The sequence below is a fragment of the Eublepharis macularius genome, chromosome 1, assembly GCF_028583425.1.
Source record: "Eublepharis macularius isolate TG4126 chromosome 1, MPM_Emac_v1.0, whole genome shotgun sequence".
NCBI classification, from domain to species: domain Eukaryota; kingdom Metazoa; phylum Chordata; class Lepidosauria; order Squamata; family Eublepharidae; genus Eublepharis; species Eublepharis macularius.
The window spans coordinates 110,471,970-110,497,920 of record NC_072790.1 but is presented as its reverse complement, the minus strand read 5'-3'; the positions used below and the strand labels follow the sequence as shown (position 1 = coordinate 110,497,920).

At 40.8% G+C, this 25,951-nt stretch overlaps 1 protein-coding gene across 2 annotated transcripts in view; it reads right to left on the bottom strand.

Moving 5' to 3' along the window:
- NCOA7 (nuclear receptor coactivator 7) overlaps positions 1-25,951 on the bottom strand; it is a 94,364-nt gene that overhangs the window by 10,489 nt on the left and 57,924 nt on the right. The window contains exons 6-11 of one of the 2 annotated variants that reach the window (XM_055003484.1): positions 24,747-24,857; positions 23,083-23,208; positions 20,947-21,131; positions 15,661-16,700; positions 9,889-10,057; positions 4,297-4,444 (exon numbers count right to left, since the gene is read on the bottom strand). In XM_055003484.1, the coding sequence (XP_054859459.1) occupies positions 4,297-4,444; positions 9,889-10,057; positions 15,661-16,700; positions 20,947-21,131; positions 23,083-23,208; positions 24,747-24,857 (1,779 nt within the window). The remainder of the gene's footprint in view (positions 1-4,296; positions 4,445-9,888; positions 10,058-15,660; positions 16,701-20,946; positions 21,132-23,082; positions 23,209-24,746; positions 24,858-25,951) is intronic. The other variant, XM_055003563.1, reaches the window with a different exon arrangement.

Genomic DNA, 25,951 nt, shown 5'->3' with positions numbered 1-25,951 from the left:
TGGAGGCATGTGGGTATGGGACAGCCTGCAGATGTGGCAGCCAAGCAAGAGGCAAGGTGAATTCCCTACCCCCAGAAGCTGCTCAGTCAGCGGCTTCTGGAGCAGCTGGAGTGTATAAACGGCCCAGATCCTCTGGTGGCAGTGGCACACCACTTCCAAGCCAGTCATTTTTTAACTGTGGATGGGATGTTTGGAGTGTTCTGCTGCTGTGTGGTTTGTCTGATGCTGTTTGCTCCTTGAGTTGCAAGTGTGTGCACAGCCAGAGTGAGTTGTTCATATCCCCCTTCTGCGCCATCTAAGTTCTCACTGCATGATGTTTCTGCACGGGATGCACTGGTTTTAATGTGCTCCATGCAGACACACATCAGCTGAAGGGAACTGCTTAAAAAAAAAAAAAGTCAGAATGGCACTCCAACTTCCCCCAAGCTATTTTTCTGCATGAAAATTGCACAGGGGAGGGGGGAGTTATTTTTGCTAATTTTGCTGCTTTATGCGGAGAACTTGTGCACAGATTCTCCACGTAGAGCTGCAAAATCTGTGAAATACCTTCCCATGCACACAGTTTTCATGTGACAAAACAGCACAGGAGGAGGGTTTGTCTGAGCTCTTTGTTTTAAAAAAAGAAGTCAGTTCCCTTCAGCTGATGCAGGCCACATGTTTCTGTTGGGACTGTGCTGTTGCTGGATTTCTCCTTGCTTGTCTTTTGGCTCTTGGGAGGGAGGCAGTGGAGTTGAAGGGCAGTTAGTGGTTGGCTGCACCTACGTGTGCCATCCACAGGGGCATCACTGGCTGCTGTTGCTTGGGTTGCTATGCACTCCAGCATGTTTGCTATGCCTTTAAAAGGGGCACGTGCAGTTATTTCCCCCTGCAGAAAGTCCATAGAGAACGAACCAGCAGCGTTGCTTTTGTGTTGGCTCAAAAACCAACAAGAGTCCAGTAGCACCTATAAGATCAACAAAATTTGTGGTAGGGTATGAGCTTTCATGAGTCACAGCTCAATTCTTCAGATACAGGAAAAGGAGAGTGTGGCAAAGACTTCTATGACCATTACAACACCCTTGGAAAAACAGGCCAGTATTATCTTCATCACAGAGGGAATGATAAACTGATACTTTAAGATAGTGACAGAATTAGACCAACAGAAGCAAACTGAAGCAAGGGAATGCCTTGTGCTTGTGGCTGGGTACTGCTTGGTTCTGTTCTGTGGTGTTCTTGCACTGGTTGAGCTCAGTGCCTGGCTGCTGTGAATTACACTGGTTCTGCTGGACTAGGTTGCAACCCTGTTCTTTGCTACAATTTGGTTTGGGTGGAATGGATGTGATTCTCTGATGTGCTGTTGGTTCTTCTGCTTCACTTTGGTTCTGGGGGGATTCCATTCCTGTGCTTCAGTTTGATTCTGTTGGGCTTTCTCTGGGATGAGCTCAGCTTGCACTTGGGAGTGTTTCTGCAATGGGAGTCAGTTGTGACTTTTCCCCATAGGAAACTATGGAGCGGCTGGGGGCACCTTGTTCCAGGGTCCATAGACCCTACTCCTGACTATCTTCTAAAGAACCTCCAGGTTTCAAGAATACCTGGGAGTTCTTTAGAGGACAGTCAGGAGTAAGTTCCCTCCACATTTGGTGAAGTTTGGATGAAAATGACTCCCCCAGCCCTCTGGATAGCCCCCAGAGTGATTTTCCCATAGAAAACAATGGCTGAATTTTACAGAAAATTCAGTAAAAATTCGGGATTCTTGTTTTTTTGATTCTGAATACCTGGATTTTACTGAACCAGCCAAAATTCAGTATTTTAATCTGAATTCCGAACCAAACTTCATACCCTTACTCCTTACAACATAGCATAAAGCCTCTGCACTTAATGTCAGGGAAAAAACTGTGTAACGAACAAGACGGTTGGATTTGGGTTAAGATACCTGATCAGAAGAACTGAACTACAGATGTATACAATTTTATCATAGTTGGGTAGAATCACAAATATAAAAATTAATGCCTTACCAGAATTGTAATATTTATTAATATACCACTTCAAGTGAACATATATATTTTTACATCTTGGAAAAAATTAATTAGGAATTTTATTTTGCTGGGCATACTGTCTAAGGTTGCTCTGAATACACTCACCAACCAACCAACCAGAGAGGACACCGGATCCCAAACATAAGATATACAATGCAGCACCAAGATTAGCAGATATGAAAGAATAGTATTTTCCTGATATGTATGAGTTCATTTTAGACTGAGTCCTTTATTTAAAAATTCAATTAAAAGCTTTAATTTGATTTCAGAAAAGATTATTAAAATTTAGTTAGCCAATTTTAAAAGCAATCTATTTAGAATGATACAAAATTAAGCTTTCTTTAAGCCCTGATCTTTACCCATTATGCTCTATATTAGTTAATAAGCAAAAAAAATGGAGAATTTAGATGAATTTAAAGTTTGGAAGAAGAATAATTTGGATATTGGAAAATCTGGTAAAATCATCAGGAGTTCGGTTATGAAATGTGCTTGCAAAACAAGTTATTGAGAAACTATAGTGGTATGGGTGGGGGAGCAGCCTTTGAGCTTGTAATTAGAGCTGATGACGAAGGAGAAGTTGGAATTGTAGTACCAAACTTTATTTCTTTGACCTTAAAAGAAAATTTCTTTAGAAGTTTGTTTCAATAGTGTCTTACCGTACACAGACTCGTTGTTGGCAATGTGGCTCATTTATGGCAGGGGTGGTTTTTTTACATATTTTTCCATCGTATTCAAAAATTCAACCATTTTGGAAATTAGCAATGCACAGTTAATGAAATGTTGAGTTGCAATCTACCTCCTGACTAAAATGTTGTTGTTGGATTATATAAAAATATATCAGGATTTGAATCCAGTGGTATCCTAGAGACCAACAAGATTTTCATAGTATAACTTTTTGAGATTCAATGCTCCCTTCTTCAGATAGCTGAAGGTATCTGAAGAAGGGAGCTTTGACTATCGAAAGATTATCGTCTGAAAATCTTGTTGGCCTCCAGAGTGCCACTGGACTCAAATCCTGCTGTTCTACTGCAGACCGATACAGCCACCTACCTGCAGCTATGTTCCCAGAAAGACATGCCATACTTTTATATGTAGAATTTGTTCTGATCCTACTTAGCACTGGCAATAGCAGCAAAATGAAAAACATGAATGGTTCCATCATGTGTGGAATGCTGCATAATTAACTATATTAAAATATTATCAAAGGATCCAGAGAAATAAATTTCAACGTTCAGATAAATGTATTGCATGTTAGGCTTGTTTATAATGTTTTGGAATAATAAAGTAAGACAAGAAAGTGTTTCCTTATGTGTTGTATATTATGATGTTTCTGCTGCTTTCACACATACTGAATAATGGACTTTCAATCCACTTTCAATGCACACTGCAACTGGAATTTACTGTATGAAATGGGAAAATCCACTTGCAAAAGGCTGTGGAAGTACATTGAAAGTGGACTGAACGTCCATTCTTCAGTGTGTTATATTTTGTGTTGGTACTGTTCTGTCATCTATTGAAAAAATTATGAATATATTTTTAAAATAATCCCTGTTCAGCCATGTAGTAAACTCAGTGGTTCAGACCTTGGGCTAACCACCACTTTTTAGCCTATCATACCTCAAAGAATTGTTGTGAGAATAAATGTAAGTAACTCCATACGTACACTATTCTGAGTTCCTTGAACAATGAGTAGGATAGAAATGTGGATGACAAATATATGGTAGTTAATGAAGATTTGACTTTAATTTCTAAGCAATCGGAGAGATTGTAGTTTTTTACCTCTGGTTTTAGGAAAGGTCATTAACCAGCCTAAATTCGCCTATTTTTCTGTTGTACTGAACCTTTTTGTTTTGAATATGAATCACCTTTTTGCGATATAAAAAATAGTTTTGTTCAAGTTATATCATCAACTATAAAATATCTATTGTAGAACTAATTTAGGAAGATTGGTTTTGTATTTATAAACAGAATATCTGTTGAATACATATACTCAAGAACAAGAGGATAGCGTATTGAAAAGCAATTAGAAGGAATAAAATACATACAGTTGAAAAGCATGTATTTTAACTGCATTTTGGTTCCATTGCCTTCTCATCCCATTATCCTTATGTTTTAAAAGATCTTTCTGAAACCAAAGAGATTACAATCCAAACAACCTCAGCTAACAGGAGATCATAATCATCAGAAAACAGCAGAGAGGCTCTTAGAGGCATGATATGATCTTTGGCCACAATCCTGCAATTATCTCGATGTTTCTGATCCAAAAAGCAAAAGCACTCACCTCCCAACTTTTTGTTGAGGGCTCACTGAAGAAGTTGTCTATCATATCAAGCTCCTCCTTTTCCACTACCACAAAACCCTGATCCTTAGCATCTTTTCCATACACCTCTGGCGACCACTGTACAAAAAATGTATACAGATGATCTACTCTGTAGAAAAGAAGAAAAAAAACAGTGCTCAGTTTACTAGAACACTGTATTTGAGGAATACACAGATTTCATTATGTTACTTACAAGTTTACCATTGCCTAAAGGAGGCTTTACACATTTACCATGAATGAGAAAGCTGCTGGGTAGGCTTCTACATAACATTGTCAGCAAAACAGGACCCCTGGAAGAACACTCTTTGCATGAAGAAAATATTGCCCCATGCCCAACGCCCCCCTAAAACTGCACTTCTGGTTTTCAGAGATTGCTATGGAAGAAAGAGGCATTATAGGATGGATGGACCTGTTCAACCAATGGAATTCAAATCTGAAAGGGCTTTGTACCCACATCACAAGCCTAAGGCAGCTGTGCAACAGTGAGAAGTTTGGGCAAGCATACTGCACTTAGAAACTGCCTGAGTATCAACACACAGAGAGTTGTATACTGTAGCTCTTGGTTTAGGAATTTTCTCCAAAGCAATCAAAGTTAGGACCTTACAGTCCCAGCACCTTGTATATTCTTCTGCTTCCTGACAGAAAAAAAATGAATATATAAATAAATGACAAGAGTTGTTTCAAGTTTTAATAAATGTGTCTGCCATATAGTCCTGGAGACAATATTGATTCCTGACTGCATATGTACAGAACAGTTACATTTCTTCTTGTAGACTAGCATAAATTTTATTTAACAGGATTTTAGGGAAACGTGGACTCATTTGTGGACCACTTGTGCTTGGTTTGATGCAATGCAAAGAGTTTTTAAAATTCTATTTTTATAGCAAGATTCAAGTCCAGCAGCACCTTAAAATCCAATAAGATTTCAGGATATAAGGTTTTGGAAGTCAAAGCTCCCTTCATCAGATGCTAAAGTTTTGAGAGCCTTGGCTCTCAAAAGCTTATACCCTAGGAATCTTGTTGGTCTTTAAGGTGCTACTGGACTCAAATCTTGCTGTTCTACTGCAGACCAACACTGCTACCCACCTGGAACTATTTTTAATGATTTATCTATGAATGCTGTTTTGCATATACAAAACCATCCCTTTGATATTTAGACATTACCAAAGCTTAACATAATGACTTTTATTGCAACTTAATGCTTTTAGATAATGATCTGAAATGTTAAACACACAGATGCACAATGACATTCCAATCAAATTGACTGAGTAAACTTGATTACTGGTGTTTTCCCACTCCTGCAAAGCTACAAAACGCTGTAAATTTGTCTAAGGGTTACTCACAATAAGATGTTTAAGAGAAACAAGCTACATTTCCGTAGCTACTAGTCCCTGAACTGTGGCAGGAGGCAGATTTTACATGGTATAGGAATTGCAACAGTTATAGATATTAAACAGTCCTATTATTATACTATTTTGTGAACATGCATGCAAAACACGTGTGATTTCTCCATAACCTTTTTTACAGCATGAGTTTAATATCTCTCTTTACTAAAGCCTGCTGCTTCATGCACAGAGTACAAATTCCAGGATATTATTAGTAGTTCTAGATCAAAACATTTCAATTGTATCATCAGAGAACAGAACACGTGCTTTGCATGCAGAAAATTCTATACTCAATCCCTTGTAGCAGGAATATGGATTAAATCACAATATTTTCCAGTTATACATGTGTGTTCTAGTGAACTTTGTATAAACTTCAATATAGTTGTTAGCAGATTGTATAGCTATTTCTTTTGACAACCAATTAAAAGTAGTTGGACAATGGTAGATTAACGATTCTTTACTTGCTAGAATGGACCATTAATAATCTGCTCACTTTTTGACAGCTTTTAAAGATTTATAGAGTTTATCAAGTATCTGCTGCATAACATCAGATTTGGCTTTAGTGAAACATCATATGATTGAAAATCTGAAGACCAATCATATTTTTATGTTATTGTCATGTGTAAAAGATTTTAGAGATGTCTTTATAGATAGCACATGTCAATTAATATAAAAGATGTCACCCAGAAAATAAATTAAGGTTTTGAAGAAGGAAATCTCATAAAGAAGATTTGGCTGAGAAATATTCGTATCTGTCTGTGTGTTTATTGAAAATTAAATACATTTCATAGTACACTTAAATATGATCTAATTTTAAATCATTCATAGCTTGAGAAATGAGAAATGTTAAGAGATTTACTTTTTATTACATGCATCTTTTCATCAATTATTGGTTTCATTTTAATAACCCTTTATATTTTAGTACCTTTCCTTATTAAAAATATTAGAGTTTATTTCAATAAAGAATAAAGATTAGCCTCTAAAAGAAGTCTCTGTATGCCTTGGAGGAAAGGATTCACAGAAAAATCTGTACTAAAAAGAGTTCTCTGTCTTTAGACCTTATCCGAAGGTCCCTGAGCTGTTCAGAACTTGGGATATAAATTGAAGAACTGGATGGTTTGGAAGCTTTAATGAGGTACAGATAAATCAGTTCATTACACCCTGGTACATCTCAGTTAAAGAATACCAAGTAGAAGATTTGGGGAAAGACCTTTCTCTGCCTCTGGATCGCCGGGGCCCGTCACTGCAGACACTGCCTTACTGAACAGACAAGTGCTATGACTCATTGTAAAACAGCTTCATATATTTGTCCCACACAGCAGTATTTAACAAGGATCATTCTCTGTATCTTGCATTATTCCATTTCTAAGGATCACAGTTCCTTACACTCTTAGTATAAGGTACTTTGGTGTACAAGCAAAGCTGACTTGGGAAATATAGGCTATTCTTATTTCTAGATGCCTTGCACAGATACAGAGAAGTTGTTCCTGTAGTTACATGATAGTTATGTTAGTGGACAGAGGGACTGGCACAAACTGAAACCCATCACACATGTGGAGTGTTGAGATTAGATGCACTCCTTTCATGCATCTAAACCCTGAAAGAAGAACTGTGCCATTCATTCACATGCATTCTCTACTTTCTAAAATTACTTTCACCTTGTAAACAGCAGTGCAGCTCCCCAATATACCAGGCAATATTCTAATAAGCAATTGCAACTATTTAAAAAATTATCCACCTGACAGTGTTACCAAATATGCACAAAGTGACAAAACAGCCTTTTTTAATACTCACTTTCCAGAACTGTTCATGTTCCCCATTGTAAAATACACAGGTGTTAATGAAGGGCCTTCTGCTCAACCGATGCAAATGTGTAACCGGGTCAAAATGAACATTCAGCAGGGCAATGAAATCCCCTTATAAAGCACACCTTTAATGATTATAGCTTCTCAAGTTACGTGCAAAAGATAAGACTCCTTGCATTTCACAATCACAATGCAACAGTGTCCAAGCCACTGATTAACTCAGTTTCATTGTTTGGGTTGACAAAACAACATATGCTTTAGGAGCACTTGCTTCATGTCCAAAGCCACATAGAGGACAAAAAAGTTCAGCAAAAGCAACTAAGAGCTGTGGTTGTGACACATTGCAAGAATGTACAAAGTAAGCAATATGGACAGCTGCCTCAATCAGAAAGCTTACAAACTATATGATTTCACTTGTATCCTGGGAATTCTAGTATAAAGCATACTATGTATAAAGAGCAGTGCTGCAATTTTGCAACCCAATTATAGGATTCTATACAGATAGGAGCTGCAGCTGTGGCTTTTTTTTAAAATAAAAACACTTCTGTTGCTGTATCAAGTTGTTTCTAAGTACTGGGCTCTCCTACTCTATGGAAGAAAGTCCTTTCTCCTCAAGTCCTATGTCATTTGCAAAACCTATTCCCATAGGTAAAAAATTAAAAGACAAGAGGCTTCTAAAGATTTCATTTATTTTTCCAGTTTCAGCGTCTATAGTAGCCCTGTAGTGTTAGTACTGCCATTCATGTAAACTTAAATACTTAAAGGTTTGTGGAGGAGTGAGAGAGGGAAGTATAACACTTGTCCTTACTAACCTCAGACAATAACTAATGGGTTGCTAACACTTGCGCAATCACATCTTAAGCACCAAGCACTATAAACTAAGTGTGCTATCAGAAAGAACCACCATATTTTCCAATATTAAACATCACAACAACAATAGTTTTGGGAAAATACAGTTTATCTCCCCCAAGTATGTAGTTACAGAATCACAGAGTTGGAAGGGGCCATACAAACCTTCTAGTCCAACCCCCTGCCCAGTGCAGGATCAGCCTAAAGCATCTCTGACAAGTATTCATCCAGCCTCTTCTTGAAAACTGCCAGTGAAGGGGAGCTCACCACCTCCCTAGGCAGCCGATTCCACCTTTGAACTACTCTGACCGTAAAAAAGGTTTTCCTAATATCCAGCCGGTACCTTTGTGCATGTAGTTTTAGCCCGTTGCTTCGAATCCTATCCTCTGCTGCCAACTGGAACAGCTCCTTGCCCTCCTCCAAATGACAGCCTTTCAAATGTTTAAAGAGAGAAATCATGTCCCCCCTCAATCTCCTCTTCTCCAAACTATACATTCCCAAGGCCCTCAGCCTTTCCTCGTAGGGCTCAGTCTCCAGACCCCTGATCATTCTCGTCACTCTCTTCTGCACCCTCTCGATTTCATCCACATCCTTTCTGAAGTGAGGTCCCCAGAACTGCACACAGGTGCAGCCTGATCAAGGCAGTATAGAGAGGGGCTATGACCTCCTGCGATTTCGATGCAATGGCCCTTTTGATACAACCTAAGACTGAGTTTGCTTTTTTTGCTACTACATCACACTGACTGCTCATATTTAGTTTACAGTCCACTCTTACTCCAAGATCTCTTTCATATAAACTACTATCCAGAAGTGTATCCCCCATCCTGTATTTGTGCTTCATACTTTTGTGGCCCAGATGTAATACTGATCTATGTTGAATTGCATCCTGTTCACAACCGCCCACTTCTCCAGAGTATTCAGGTCTTGTTGAATTTTAACTCTATCTTCTTGGGTGTTTGCCACTCCTCCCAATTTGATATCATTGGCAAATTTAATGAGAAGCCCATTTACCCCTTCATCCAGATCACTGATAAAAATATTGAAAAGTACCAGGCCCAAAACCGACCCCTGCGGCACCCCACTGGACACCTCCCTCCAATCTGATGAAATGCCATTGACCACCACTCTTTGGGTGCAGTCCTCTAACCAGTTCCCTATCCACCGAACTATCCTATAGTCCAGTCCACAGTCTTCGTTTATCCATTAGAATGTCATGGGGAACCTTATCAAAAGCTTTACTGAAATCCAGGTAAATCACTTCGACAGAGTTCCCATGATCCAGTAAGCTCGTCATTCGATCAAAGAAGGAAACCAGGTTGGTCTGACAAGATCTGTTGGGGACAAAACCATGTTGACTTCCCTGGCTCACTAAGCGGTCCGTCAGATGCTTACAGATCAATCCCTTTAAAATGAATCTGCTCTAATATCTAATTACATACAAAGTATGTAGTTAAGAGGAATGAATAGTGGTTTTACAAGTCAGAGAATGTATATTAAGAAGAGCTCTGTCTCACCTCTCTCGAGGAACAGCAAACCAGTACTCTGGTTGCTTTCTTCGTTTGCCATATTGCTGGGCCATAGTGGTACTTTGAGAAGTGAATGACTTCATCATAGGCTTGCCCACTTTGATGCATAGGAACATTGGAGGGATCTTGCTTTTCTCCTCTTTCGAAGGAAGCATATCTGAATCCAAGAGAAAGGAGACCATGTAATTACAACATAGCAACAAGAACATAAAAGTCAGTTTAACCTCCAATATGACATCACATTTCAGAAGGTGCAAATGGATATTGAAATTAATCAGTGTTACAATTTTCATCTATGATTCATCATAGGGAATCAATAAAATTAATTACTTTAACATAACAGGGTTGGCATTTTTCTAAAGAACCTCAAATCTTTGGGTTGTGTTTCCACATACACCCTGCAATCTGAACACCACTTTTTTTCTGGTACATTCCTTCATTTTAACTGTATTCCAGTCATGGAAACACTCACCTTTCCACACACTCATTTCTGTCTCTAGAAGCATCAGCAACTCCAACAGGAAATATGTTAAGGAAAGAAGAAATTGCTCCCAAATGAGAAAGTGGTAGCTTCCTCAGGCAAGATTTTAAAAATATTCTAAAAATATTTTTAAAATACAATTATTCCTATACTTAACTCCTCTCTGTTGCTGTCCCCTTAGGGAAAAGTATCATGGTGCTACCTCAACCACCTGTCTTAGCATCATAGAGTTGTAAGGGACCTACAGGGCCATCTAGTCCAACCCCATGCACAATGCAGGAAATTCACAACTATACCCCACCCCCAGTAACCCCTGCCCCATGTCCAGAAAATAGCAAAAAAAAAAAAAACCAGGATCCCTAGCCAAACCAGCCTGGAAAAAATTCCTTCCTGACCCCAAAGTGGCATTTACCCCTGGCTAAAGTCAGGAGAAGAAGCTAGGGTGCACTGCTTTCTCCAGCCTGGAGAAATAACAGATGTTTTAGGATTGCATGCACTGCCAGTACAGTCATCCTGAAAAGTTGTGGCTGAAAAAGCAAACAAGCAAGTGGTGCAATCCTAGTCCACAAATCTGCAATATTACAGTTGGACAATTGTAATTAGTTTCAGGAATACACTAGAAAGACACTATGCTGGATCATACATATTAAATTTGTTAAAGAAGCTGGGGACACATCAGCTGTGCTTCAGTATACAATACTGTGTGCTTCTTCCAGAATACTAAGTGTACAATTCCTGCTGACAGCCCAGAAATGGCAGTTCTCATACTGCCCTGGAGCTTGTAGCCAATGAACTCAGACTCTCTATTGTAAGACTCACAACAGTAGATTTTTTTTATTGTAAACTAGCTTGATACTTGTGCTTCACTACAGTATTTAACTACTTTAAATACAGTTATAATACTTATGGGTATGTAACATTTTTTGGTTTGTGTTTTTTTTTGGTTGGTTTTGTAGTATAATAGCATAGTACCCGAGCTTTACAAAGGTGTCTGAATAAAGTGAAGCATGTTGATGCCGAAAAGCTATGAAGTGAATTTTGAAATGTAACATTTATTGAAGAGATTTTAAAAGGAAAAGATTGCAGTGCAATAAATAAAGTAAAAAAATACGTACAACTGGTGTTTTTTTCCCTACTGAAAGACCTCTTTGTAGACCACATTGGTGGTTTTACCCTCAAGTGCTAGGATCACTAGGCTGCTGGGTGAGCTCGCTCTGGAACAGGCCATGTAGAATTGCCCATGTAAGAAGCAGTCCTCCCTCAAGTAAATTCCTGACACCTTCAGTGTCTGCCCCTGGGACTTCTTGATCATCATAGCAAAGCAGACCTTGAGGGGGAACTGCAGTCTTTTGCTATGCTCATAGAGAGACTCTGTCGCTCTGTGCACCTTGGGGTGATCTCGCTGGTACTTGGCCACCACTAAGTGCACTGCAGGAGTACAAATTGCCTATTTCTTTGACGCATCTCTAACTTGCTTCCTCCTTTTAGCATCAGTGTATCTTGCACAACGTCTGCCAGGAGGCTTCATGGGGGCAGTAAGGGTGACAGCTGCAAGAGGTGTGAGGTGGAGTTGGACTGAGGGAGGGGTGGTGCGGTGGGCACTTTGGCAGGTTCATGTGAGAGGTTCGCATCAAAATGGCCCCTAGAAGGGTCATGTACCATCTCCCCATGAACATTTAAAAACTCAGTTGCCATACTGACTTTTATATAAAATCCCTATTTAGGAGTCTTGTACCGCCTTTTTTCAACTGCCTGCAGTTTCCTTGACCTGATTTTTACCTCAGAACACAGAGTTCCACAGCTGACCAATCAGAGGGAGGGGGGTGCAACCAGGCAGGAGTCTGCCAGCCACACAGGAAAGCCAGGCCCCCATGGAGATTGGCGGCCCTAGTGAACTTTTAGGGGAAGATTGGGAGGTGCATTTTACCTCAGGACACATTCAATCACTCCCAATAGCAACTGCATACTGTTTAGAATGTTTGGGGTGAGGACCAATCAGGCTGCATACGCAAATGACCTCTGTGTTCCCACTGTCTTGGGGTGGGGGAGGATGAGATGTGGAATGTTGTGAGCCCAAATCAGCCCGTATATGCAAATGACCTTGAAAGGCTGGCCCAGTCAGGGAAGAGTGGCTGAGCTGACCGGGCGGGGGGGGAGCGGGGAGGGTGGAAGCAGGCAGCAGCCTGCCAGCCACACAGGGAAGCTGTATCCCTTTGGGAAAACACATTTTACCCCTTTTCAACCCCTTAGGAGGCGAATTTCTTAAAATCTCTTCTTAGTGGGTGTATGTTCTCCCCAAATTTCATGTTTCTAGGTTCAGAGGTTTGGGCTGGGTGTTGATGAGTCAGTCAGGACACTTGTCTTTATATATATAGATGGTCATAACCCCCACAGACAGAGGAGCCAGACGGATGTACACAAGTGAGAAAAATTTTACTCACAGCAGCTGTGTCACACAACCAACTGGCCTTCCAGCCCAAGGATGCTAATGCCATTGTCGAAAAAACATGCAACAAGTGTCATATTTTAAAGCCCAAGTATATATATGAAGTTCTGGTAGCTGTATAGCTTGGTACAATAACACGGAACAATGAAAGTTAGTGGAATTCCAACACTGAAGATGTCAGAAACCTGAATATTAAGGCTTGTAAGAGTAACAAGAGGCCACCATTTCCCAGCATACATTTTAAATGCATAGCTTACCTACCAAACGGCAAACAGAAACAAGTAGAGAGCTGCAGTTCAATAATGACCATACTGGGAGCAAAATGAAAATCTTAGAAAAGTCATGATTTCACCAGAAATAAAAAAACCCCTCATTATTACATGTATAACAATCAAAACACACTAATGGGTTATATCCAATCAGGCTGTTAACCCTTTCCCAGAACAGAGAAGCCTCTGAGTCAGAACTGACAGGTTAGCCGTTGGGGGATGGGTGGAATAGTACCCAACCCCAAATGATCACCACCTGATACCACATTCAGTTCTCTTCTCCAGTTGTTCCATATAAGGCATGACATCCACTTCACGTACTAAATGTAAGGTTAGCAAACACATTTTTGTGTACAGTGAAACTTTTCACCTCAGTGTAAAGAATCTCAATTAGTACTAGTTCTCATCTCACTCCAGTTATATAGTATAGCTTGCTTTAAATCTGTAAGAATACAGGCACAACTATGAGGACTTAAAAGGGTCCTTCAAGATCTCACACCCTAACCTATTTCAGAGGGTTGCTGTGATAAGATGGATAGATACACTTCTTGGAACTTCTGAGAAGAAAGGTGGGATAAAAATGTAATAGGTAGATAAAAAAAGGTGGGGAAAGCCTCTGCTTGAGATAATGGAGTGTTGCCTCCAGTCAGAATAGACAGTACTTTGTTAGATGGATCAAGATTCTTATCACATATAAGGAGCTGCCTTTTACCAAGTCAAACACTTGTGATGTTTATACACTGTATCTTACTATATAATTGAGTAAGCGTATTTCAGACAACTCACTTCATACCCTGGTGCACCACCAGAGGGCGCTGCCGTGAAGGGAAACGTAGACAAGGCACAATGTCCCTCCAGAAAAAGTGCTATAGTGGGAAGCCCAAGCCAGGAGCAGGATGGGAGCAGGTGGCAATGCCCACCCCGTGCCTTCACCCAGCTGGTATTAGGAGCGGAGCAGGTGGGAATGGCAACCCCCTGCCTTAACCCAGCTGGTATTAGGGGCAGAGCAGGTGGCAATGCCTTAACCCAGTTGGTATTAGAAGTGAAGGTAGCAATGCCCACCCCCACCTTATCTGTTGGTATTAGGAGCAGAACAGGTGGCAATGCCCACCCCCCCATCTTCATCCAGTTTGTATTAAGATCAGAGAAGGTGGCAATTGCCACCCCCCACCATCACCCATTTTGGATCAGGAGTTGAGCAGGTGGCAATGCCCACCCACCCCACCTTAACCCAGCTGGTATTAGGAGTGGAGAAGGTGGCAATGCCCACCCCTGCCTTAACCCAGTTGGTATTAGGAGAGGAGAAGGTAGCAATGACCACCCCCGCTGTAACCGAGTTGGTATTAGGGGCGGAGCAGGTGGCAATGTTCACCCCCCGCCGTAACCCAGTTGGTATTAGGAGCGGAGCAGGTGGCAATGCCCACCCACCCCCGCCGCCATTTTGGATCAGGAGTAGAGCAGGTGGCAATGCCCACCTCGCACCTTCACCTGTCTGGGATCAGGCACAGAGCAGAAGGTTATGCCCTTCTTCCCTTCACCCAGATGAGCAGATCAGGTGGAAATGCCCGCCCTCTTCAACCTACCAGGATAAGCCACTGAGCTTGCCGCAATGTCCACCCCGTCTTCACACTGCCAGATTCAGGAGCCAAGCATGCAGCAATGACTGCCCCCCGCCCTTCAACTTGCCAGAATCAGGAGCAGAACAGGTGGCAATGCCCACAGCCTCTTCACCCAGCTGGGATCAGGAGCAGAGCAGGTATTAAAGCCTGCCACCCATCTTCACCTGCCAGGATCAGGTGCGGAGAAGGAGGCAATGCCTGTTCCTCCCTTCACCGAGCAGGGAGCAGGTGGCAATGCCCACCCCCCTTCACCCAGTTAGGATCAAGCTCAGAGCAGGCAGCAATGCCTGCCCCCTTCACCCAGACGTAGTCAGGCACAGAACAGGAGGCAATGCCCCCCCTTTACCCGGCATGTATCATGCACGGATCAGGTAGCAAAGCCCACCACCCCTTCACAGGGCCGAGTTCAGGCAGATCAGGCATGGAGCAGATGACAATGCCCACCTTCCTCCTTCACCAGCTGGAATCAGTGACAGAGGAGGAGCGAATGCCTGCCCACCCACCCTCCCCTTTCTAGAGCCCGTTGTATTTTTTTTCTCACAACGGGCTTTGTTGCTAGTATTAAAATATACTAACAAAGAAAGGGTAAATGTAGCATTAGAGCAAGCACAAAATTTATACATTCCAACTCAAGAGTTGTTTTTTTCAGGATCTCCTACATTTTTGCTCCCACAGGACTTTTCCACTTCAGCTGGAAACACAGCATTCTTTTACTGGGCTGGTAGAATGAATTTATATACCTGTGAATAAGAATGCATTATGTGTATACTAGAGTACCTGAAATTAAAAAATCAGATGGCTGGAAGTGGGGAGAACAGCACATAATTATATTATTAAAATATCTAAAATTAGAATTAAAAGATAAGTTTTTTAACACATTGATAAATTCATCCCTTTTTAAAGAACCAATGGCTATTTCTCTCCCCAAGTTTAAAGCAGACCTACCTTCAATTGGCATTTGGATTCTCTGCAGTAGCCACAGCCTGATTTCAGATTTATTATCTATATCAATTTCTTGACAATGCTTTCCATCCAGATGAGATGCCAATGAAGATGATTTTGATCCTTCACGCTCCTTTTTCTCAGGCACTGCCGAACCAACTTCTAGCAATGGCTCTTTCCTTTCAACAAAACATGTATCAGGTCCTAACTTTTTGCTTATAAAATCTTCAGTGGTTTCAGAATGAGAAGAACTAAGCATAAGGTCTATACCTAATGGTTTATTATTTCCTCCTTCCTTGATTTTAGCCTTACATGAATCATCAGGAGGATGCGACTCATCTTTATTGAGGTAAAATTCAATAAGCCTGTCTTTATTCAACTCCTGGTTCGCATCCAAAGTAGTTTCTAGTTTATTTGTTGGTGAACTGCTGCCCTTGTTTATTTCAGGCACTACATCTAACTTCTCATAGGACTCTAAATCAATGACCTCTTTAGGGACAATCTCATGTTTTGTTCCTGATGAATCTAATTCAAATTGCTCACAATTGCCTTTATTTGTTTCTTGTAGCTGCATTTCCCTCGTCAGTTTACAATCAGTGAAAACATCTATTGGGCCTGCATCTCTACTGTCTCCTTTGTCATCAATCCGAGATGAAGTCTCCTCAAGTTCAATAAAGCCATCTTCTTCCAAAAGTGAATTATCTTTGGCTAGCTCCAAAATAACCTTATGTCCAGAACATTCTTTAGTATACTTCTCTAAAGGTATCTTTTTTGAAGGATCAGCAGTGATGGAGTCCCTTGATGGTTCTAATGACACCAAGGAAGACTTTTCAAAAGGTTTAAGAACTTCAAAATCTGTAGGTTTCTCCTTGTCTGGAGACTTTATCAGTTTGGAATTCAAGCTGACAAAGTTGTTTACTTTTGGTTGCCTCTTCTCCTTGTTCAAGGATTTAAATTTGCTGAAAGGATTGATGTCCTTCTCAGAGGAAAGGTCTTCCCATTCACCAGGCCTGTACAGAGGACAAAGATCCTTTGGTATGTCGCTGTCACGAAAAACGATGGATGTATATGGAGTGTTAAAAACAGGGGGGGGGGGGAAACAAAATGAGAACTAATACACACAATGGAAAAAAGAATAGTCAACTAAAATACTTCAAAACAACATTTAAATAATACAAATTAAACTAACAGCTTCTTCCAAAATAAAATATAACTGAAATAAGTAGTTATGAAGATGAAGGAGTGATATAGCTAACAATCTGAATACTGAAGTACATTTTGTAGTGGTCAATATATTACTGTGTCATTATGTATCCTATAGGTATTATTGAAGACGCAGGAAGAAAAGACAGACCCCCATCTGAATATTAAGTTGATACAAAGGGAACAACAGAACAGTCATACAATCTTAACAAATTTTCCTATTTGTGTGATGGATTCTAATCCACTGATGGCAAACAAATCCTGTCTCATCAGTTTGCAAAAATAGAAATTTAAGAATTAAGGGATCCAAGTCTTCAAAACTGTGATTCATCTCAAATCTATTAGGAAATCATAAGTTTTGAAATGCAAGAACATCTGGGGGTTTTGGCCTCTCTGAACTAATAACATGTCTTTATGGAACTCTAAGGTTCATGCTCTCAAGTACGTCAAAGCGAGCATGCTGTACCACATGTCACTCAACCTTGTATCAATCAAATAAATGGAAGCCTATTCACATCTAATGTCCAGCTTTTTGTTTAAAGATTAATAAAGAACTTCAAAGGCACAGGGATCTTCTATATTAGTAGAGCACTTCCACAACTCCTGTGCTTTTCACTAAATTTTCTAATATTCTAAATTAGCACCTGTGCTCTTTATAAATAGTGAAACCGATAATGTAATTGTAGCCCTTGACTTCCCAAGGCAGGTCTGGGTATGCTAGCTAGCAGGCCTGAAAGCATCTGTAATTCTCAGGGACTTCAGACAAAATATTCATGTATGGTGGAGATAACCCTGAATTTACCTTATAAAAAAACTTGAGTTGATGGAAAACTAAACTAGAAATTTTGCTGGCTCCCTTATTTAGGAATTGGGAACCCAAATCAGTTAAAACATAAACACACAAAGAGGCAGGAGAAAGAGAAACAATTCATTCAGCTATATAGGCTTCATTATAAAATTCTCACGTATGACCAATATTAAGAACATACATGAGAAAGCCTGTTTAAAGTGTAAGTCACAAATCTGAATTATGACGCTTTTTTTGTTATGTTGCAAGCAATACAGTGGTTCCACTTATCGACAGTTTTAATGAAGAAACAATAGGAAGTTATTAATATTCACAGAAACATGAGATTTGAGAAAATCCAAGAACGTCAGGCCTAAATATCTGCCAGCACAGAGGAGGGCTTTTCATATACTCACTCTTCTATTGACTATCCTGTATTGTTCACTCCACTGATATTATCTACACCACACAGTACTGAAATCTATAATCATCTCTGGAGATGGGCACAAACTGAAATACAAACCAAAGTTCATCACAAACTTAGCTGGTTTTTTGGTTTGTGAACCAGTGGTTCGTTGGAGCACATTTCTGATGAACAGCGACAAATGTATATGGTTTTTAAGATGGTTTATTTGGTTCAATTTCTAGTTCATCACTGCAGACAGCTAGGCACCGATCAATCTATTCCCTAGGCAAAGGGGAGGGGAGATAGACTTCTGCAGACCTTCTGTAGACCTGGGAACACCAGTATCAGTCCTCCAAAGTTTTATAGGCAGCTCTGGCTTCCAAACAGAAAGCTCCCATTCTGTTCTATGAGAGCAGAAGGATATATAAGCCCCCAGCTCTCAGACGAGTGGTTTCAGTTTCCAGCAGGCAGTTAGACAGGGAGGAACTGCTGTTGGATTTTCAGTCACATAGCGAGGTATTTGAAGCTTGTGCTCTGGTGCTTCAGGGCTCTGAAGCACCTGCTTCTGTTCTACAGCCAAGGTCAGGGGCTGTAGGGGCTGATAAAAGACTCTGAGGAGTCTTTTATTATTATTTTGAGCATCCCAGTCTCTGTGGCACTGCCAGCCTCAGGGGCCAAGCCTAGTGGGTTCCTGTGAAGACTCACAGAAACCTTTCATATATTTTACTTATTATCAGTATCATTATTACTTAGAACACCTGTCCCGGATGGGAAGGTGTCTGGATGGGTCAGGGCTCTGGACTACCATCCGTCCTTGTCAAGTGTGAATGTACCTCCTGACAAGGGGAATTTTAACCTCCTTCCCCATGGGTTGCAGAGATGGATTCCGCAGGTAGAAGGCTTCCCTCTCGGTCTCCCCATTGGGGAGATGGATTTTGGCTGTTGTAGCAACTTCTACCCAGGGTCTGTTTCCGCATTAAAAGGTTTTTCCTTTCTGACTTCCAGGTTCCCCATTCCTCACCTGTCCCATTGGGAAGATTTCTGTTTCCCCAAGGTCTCCTTCCCCCAAAGGTTAACTTCCCCTCATGGATCACCTCTGTACTTTCCTGTACAAGATTATTCCTGTCTCCCCAAAGAATATCTACTCTGTCCCCCCAAGATTAACCTCCTCTCATAGATTGTCTCTTACCTCCTGTTCTTTAAAAGAATATTCCTGTCTCCCCAAGAACATCTCCTTAACTGTCCCCTCAAAGAATACTTCTGTCCCCATTCCAGCCCTAGAGCAGTTTTTCTGCTCCCAGGGACCGTCATTCTACTCTGGGGGCCATCGTTCTGTTCTCAGAGGAAGATTCTCTAACTCCATCCCACGGTTTCATTGCAACTTTTGGTGTTGTAATGTATTTCAATGGAGCCAATGGAGCCAATGCAAATCAATTGGCATTCTATCTAATGGAACTTTCCCACTTTGGGAGTCTATAACTCAGAAATCCAAAATCCCTAATTGTTTAATCAGGATCAGGCTATACTGAAGCAGCCTGCAATAAAGCACAGTTTTTTTTTTCATTCTCGGTTGTGCCTTCCTTCATTTTGTACGGTTGCTGATGGATGCCTCCTGCTACAATGCTTCTTTGTGCTCTGCACCTGATTACCAGGATAGATGTCAGCACAGGACCTTGGAGTTCTACACAGACCTTGGGCCTCTAATGTGACTTGTTGGTCATACCTGTGTCAGAGAACCAAAACCTGCATGGTATTTTAAAGTATTTATGTAGATTTGTTATTTTCTTTCCTGTTCTGCACAACTTCTCTGTTTGTAATTTCTTGCAGTCTTCTTAATAAATCCCATTACTTACACTTCTGTGCTGTTCTTTGGGTTTGGGGGCTTCAATCGAAATCCAGTATCTTGGCCTATTTTGGCTACAGCTACCCAAGTAATTATTTTGTGGAGCTCAACCTGAAGGTGTCCCATCTTGCAGGGCTGACTTCTTGTTTAGTACCCAGTAAGTCTGGAGGCTTGTAATCTCAGTCTCACAGCTGAAGGTTAGTTCAAAAAGACTGGCGGTGACTCTCGTTACTCTGGAACTTTCCCACTTTGGGAGTCTATAACTCAGAAATCCAAAATCCAATCTTTGCCAAACTTGGAGGGTGGCTGTTGAAGACTTCTCATGAGTTCGGCATGTATGACTGCCAAGGGGGTAATTCTTCAGCCTCTGGAAGTGATATACCATGAACCAAATGAACCAGTTCGCAAACTGGGCAATTTTGTGTAAGTTCGTGCAACGTGACAAACCACTAACCATCACAAACTGCCATTTTCCTGGTTCGTGCCCATCTCTAATCATCTCCTTTTAATTAACATTTTCTCATAAAAAATAAATTCAATACAGACAACAGCCTCTTGAAATCCAAATGCTGTGCCCATGCTTACTGGTTTTATTTTGTTTGTTTCAGTTTCCTCTTGTTTTTCTTTTTATCAATTATCTTTTTCCTTCTTACTTCCAAATTAAGATGTAGGCCAATCTTCGTGTCTATATCTCAGGCAAAAAGTTCACAAATAGTAATTTTTACCTCATAATTTTCATGTGTTGAGCTATTTATGTAAAACAGCAGCCTCACAAAATACTCAGGAGTTGCCATATCGAAAAATTAAAAATAACAAGTTTATCAGCATGCTGTTAACCATCAGTTTTAATGTGGTGTGTCTTGCACTGTATCCAAACAAAATTAATGTATAAATTTGGCCTAAATTAGATAAGCTTAGCTGATCATCTCCCTTTTTATTTGTTGTCCTGCGACTTGTGATCTATCTTCACCATTCTCCTTCCCCTGTTCTGTTTTTTCTCTACATCCCACTACTAACATGCAAACATGACCGATAAAGAACACTTCTTACGATGGCAGAGCATCTTTAATCTTCATGTGTGAGATATCGTTGTACAGAGCAATTGAAATAATCTCCTCCATGGGACAAAGGAGTCCATACTCTTCACAGCCATTCTCAATTACCAGAGGGTCTGACTTGTGAGGGTCAAACATGATGTTGTTTGGAGTGACTAACATAACACCCCCAACCACGCCCTTGAAATAAAAACAAATGAACATTTAGCATATCAGATTATTGTCAAATGCTCATAGAACAGTCTTATGTCTGTTGTCCTGCTCTTACTTATTCTCCCCTAAACTCTCTATAATCCCCTTCCCCCTCCCAAGCAGTTAAGCTATTTACCATTGCAGTGACCCTCAGGTCAACATTCTATTGCAACTAATCACAGATAACGATTCAGAGTGGTCAAAACAAATTTATCTTTGACAGACAAGGCCAAAGTTATAAAGAGGGATTAAGGTGTTTAAATTTCATCCTCAACTGCAATGAAACATAGCTCCTGTTTGACTAGAGACAAAATATTAAGATTTTTGAGTCAACACAAACGCAAACCATTTTGGCTTATCGTAACAGAACTAGCAATAGTTCCAAGTTCCCCCTCTCATATTAGCATCATTTCAAGGTTCATGTCAAGAACTCCAATAGGAAATTTGAATGGTTATAAGACATAAAAGCAAAATGGACTGAAGGTAAGTTTAAATAGATATATCTTAAGGCATAGCTGCATATTATATGTGTACTCTTATAACAAAAGTCTATGGAGAAACATACATTTAGAATCTCACAGAAGAAAAAGTGTATGGGAGAGAAGAGGGAATTCAGACTACAGAAGCAACCAGCAGGGAGAAAGTTTCCTTTCCTTCCACACAGGGGTTCTCTGTTTCAAACTCCCAGCTCTCCATGCTGCTGTTTCCCCCTCCACAAAAGCTGCCATCATAGTTTTGTTACAGATGTAACATGTAGTTCTGCCCTTAGGTTGAGATAGTTATTCAATCAAATGACTGGAATCAAAAGCACACATAGAAACTATCTGGGAAAATCACCCATGAAGCAGCGTATGTCTGTAGGTTCCTTATGTAACCATTGCGCCTAGAATGGTTAGTTTTCAGATTCAGATAAAGTCTTGGAACAGAGGTTTCCTACAATGGTTGAATTTATAAATCAGTTCAGATGTTCAGGTCTACCAAGCAAAGCATCAGCTAAATTAATAACTGATCATTAAATTAAAGCAAGCTGCCACAACTTGCGACCACAAAGCTAAACCTGCCCTACCTGCTGTTCATGGAGGTCACAAGAACTTGGTTTTTTTCTGTGGGGACTGCAAAAAGAGGGTGTTGCCCTGCACTACAAACCACAATAAATGCTGTGGAGCTAAATTGGACCTGGTAGATCATAATATATGCCTACCTGAAAGAGTCAAAATGTGAATTTTTATTCTGATTCAGTCTAATTTACTCTATCTGAAACTGCTGGCAAAGGGTTTTTCACCTTATGTTTTTCATCTTTAGTTTTATAAATTTACTTCAAAATAAAAATGTTCTCTGTCAATGCTATTTTACCGAGACACTTATTTCTTTAGAGTTGAAAGGGAACGATTGCTGGTCAATTCGCTTAAACCAAAAATGACAATCCTTTGTATTTGCAAATTGTATTATTAGAACATCCTTCAAAAAGGTTGCTAATGGTAATGCTGTTAAACAATACAAGTTCTGCATCTGTACTATTCAGGAATTCTACAAGCCATCTTGTTCTACTCACAGCAGCCCTCTGTGAAGCCCCCCCCCAACATTGCTAGGGTCAAAAAGCCTCTTCAAAGATTAAAAAACAGCTGGTATTGGGAGGAGGGGTTATAAGGAAGAAGGAGATCACAGGTCAAATATCCACTCTGCCAGTAAGGCCTCTTGCACCAGTGAAAGCTATCAGAAAAAGGTCAAGTGGTCATGTTGCCTAATTCACCTTTCTCACTGCAGCTTCCTGTACTGGGGGGCTTTTTATGCATGGGAGTCCCCAACAATACCATTTTTGCAAATCACTGAGGGCTGCTGTGGGAAGGGGAAGGTGGGAAAGAGCTGCTTCTGAGCATATAAGATACAATCCAATATCTGTAAGCAAACTTCTGCAAAATAAACAGTTGGAATTCTCTACCTTGCCATCTGTGAAGTATCGACAATTCATTTTTAAAAATTTGACAACAGTGGGCTCATCTTCCTCTGATGTGGAAGACAGGACCCTTTGGATCGGTCTGCAAGCCCTTCTTGCCAGGTCAGCATCCTTCAAGAATAAACATAATACTCTTAAATTTCATGCAAATGTCTATTTCACATCCTCCTCATATAAAAACATGAAATTAATTAGAAATTATACCAGTTACATAGAACTTGGTTTCTGTCCGAAAAGAGTTCTCTGTGACCTGAACCGCTTGCATATTGACAGCGGCAGAAATTTGCAATTTGCAAAATTACAGAAATCCCTCCTTCATTACCTTTTAATGTTATATCTGAATGAATGAAAGCTGACGTCACAAGAGTACTTACTGCACTAATTGAGACTGTCAAAGGATCAAAGTCATACAGCCCATGCTGCAACTCCTTTCCAGGACATCACTGAAAGCTCTGGGAAATACAGCAATGCTTGTGTCAAGAACCTGGTCTACCCTAGTCAGTTTCTTGGCTTTTTCAGATCTTTGGTTCAGGTTCTTAGGCCTGGTTAGGCTACAAAAGCCCTGTCTCTAGAAAAGTGCAGTCACTATGACTTTGCAGTTTTCAGAGATAAGGTTCGAGATGGAAGTGAAGCACCGATGTGCAGGATGAGATCAGAGTTTCAAGGCCAAGCCAGGAGGGAGTTTTTGCACATATGTCATCATTGGTGCAAGGAGCCCTGTGTATGGTAGAGCTGCTCTAACCGTGAATAGGTTCCAGCTGCAGAGGGACATGATCATAAGGCCTAGCAACATCCCTAATTGTTTAATCAGGATCAGGCTATACTGAAGCAGCCTGCAATAAAGCACAGTTTTTTTTTTCATTCTCGGTTGTGCCTTCCTTCATTTTGTACGGTTGCTGATGGATGCCTCCTGCTACAATGCTTCTTTGTGCTCTGCACCTGATTACCAGGATAGATGTCAGCACAGGACCTTGGAGTTCTACACAGACCTTGGGCCTCTAATGTGACTTGTTGGTCATACCTGTGTCAGAGAACCAAAACCTGCATGGTATTTTAAAGTATTTATGTAGATTTGTTATTTTCTTTCCTGTTCTGCACAACTTCTCTGTTTGTAATTTCTTGCAGTCTTCTTAATAAATCCCATTACTTACACTTCTGTGCTGTTCTTTGGGTTTGGGGGCTTCAATCGAAATCCAGTATCTTGGCCTATTTTGGCTACAGCTACCCAAGTAATTATTTTGTGGAGCTCAACCTGAAGGTGTCCCATCTTGCAGGGCTGACTTCTTGTTTAGTACCCAGTAAGTCTGGAGGCTTGTAATCTCAGTCTCACAGCTGAAGGTTAGTTCAAAAAGACTGGCGGTGACTCTCGTTACTCTGGGAAGTGAGGATTCACCCACCAGTTTTGACTGTTTTGCTTTTGACCCCCACTCTTGCCTTCCCAACTGAAGTGAGCTGTGGCTCACAAAAGCTCATACCCTACCACTAATTTTGTTAGTCTTATAGGTGCTACTAGACTCTTGCTCTTTTCCACTGATGAAAACTTTTGTAATTATCCATTGTTTTGAGGAATCAAAACTAATGTACAAGACAGTTTGACATGATTAATTATTTAAGCAGTGTCTTAGAACAAAAATCCTTGAGAGTCTCACCAGAAGTTTATCATATTCTGCATCTGATGATGAAGGTGAAACATGAGCACAAGGACTTGAAGATAGCTTTCCAGCAGAGGAACCAGGATCAGTATCTGGCACATATAGAACCTAGACCAAAAGAAGCAAGATTAAACATATTATAGTATAAAGTACAAAGAACTCCAGGTTCAGCATAATACATTATGTACAACAGTGATTTTCAAACTCTGTCCCATGGAACCCTGAGATTCTTTAGAAGTTCATGAATGGAACACAAGCTTACTATCATTGCCTCTCTTTCTCTGTAATTGCTATCACAAGCACGTTTTGAATGTATTCTAGTGTGTATGTTTAATTTGCACAAGCTGATAGTGGGCTAGCAGTTCGCCTGACTTGAGGGCATACTTTAGAATGTTCTCAGATAGTAGACAAGCCTGGATGAAATATGTTCCCCAAATATAAAAATCTGAAAAAACTAGAAGAGCCAGACAAAGATTCCACACTCAATAAAAGTTCAGTAGTTTATATTGCTCCGAGACAACTGTCTTCTAGGATTACTAATTCATGAGGGGTAGCCATGTTAACCTGTTGTGACAAATAACAAAAAGGCAATTTAAAGACCAACAGGTGTGCTGAAACATAAGCTTTTGTGGGCTACAGCACATTTTATCAGATGCAGAAATGAAATCTCAGTCAACTGTTGAGAAAATGCGAGGGGTTGAAAATCCATGACATGCAAGGGACATACAAGGCAATGACATTTCCATATAACATTTTAACCTACTTTTCAAAAATGTTTCCCTTCACTCTACTGTCTATGCATGCCACTGACTAAAATTTCAACATTTCTATACTTATGCTTCAATAAACCTGCTAGTCATTGACAAGACTCCTTTATTTTTTCTACTTATATGGCATTCCAACATCTCTCAAACCTCCCCTCCCACCCTACCCCAGCCCCTGAGTGTAAGAAGGGACCGAGGCCCGACTTACCGGGCGGAGGCTTTGCAGCCGGCGGCCGGAGGGAAGAACGGCTGCGTGTCCTCGGCGTCGGCGTCCCGGCAGGCTCCCCGGTCTGGGCGGCCAATCAGTTTGAACCTTGGCCGCCCAATCAGCCTGCCGGGGGGGCGGCCGCCGGGGGGGCGGGGCCAACCGCCGGACCTGGAGGGCGAGGTTCTCCCTCTGGTCCGCCGGCTCTGCACTTAAGCAGACCCGGCCCCCGC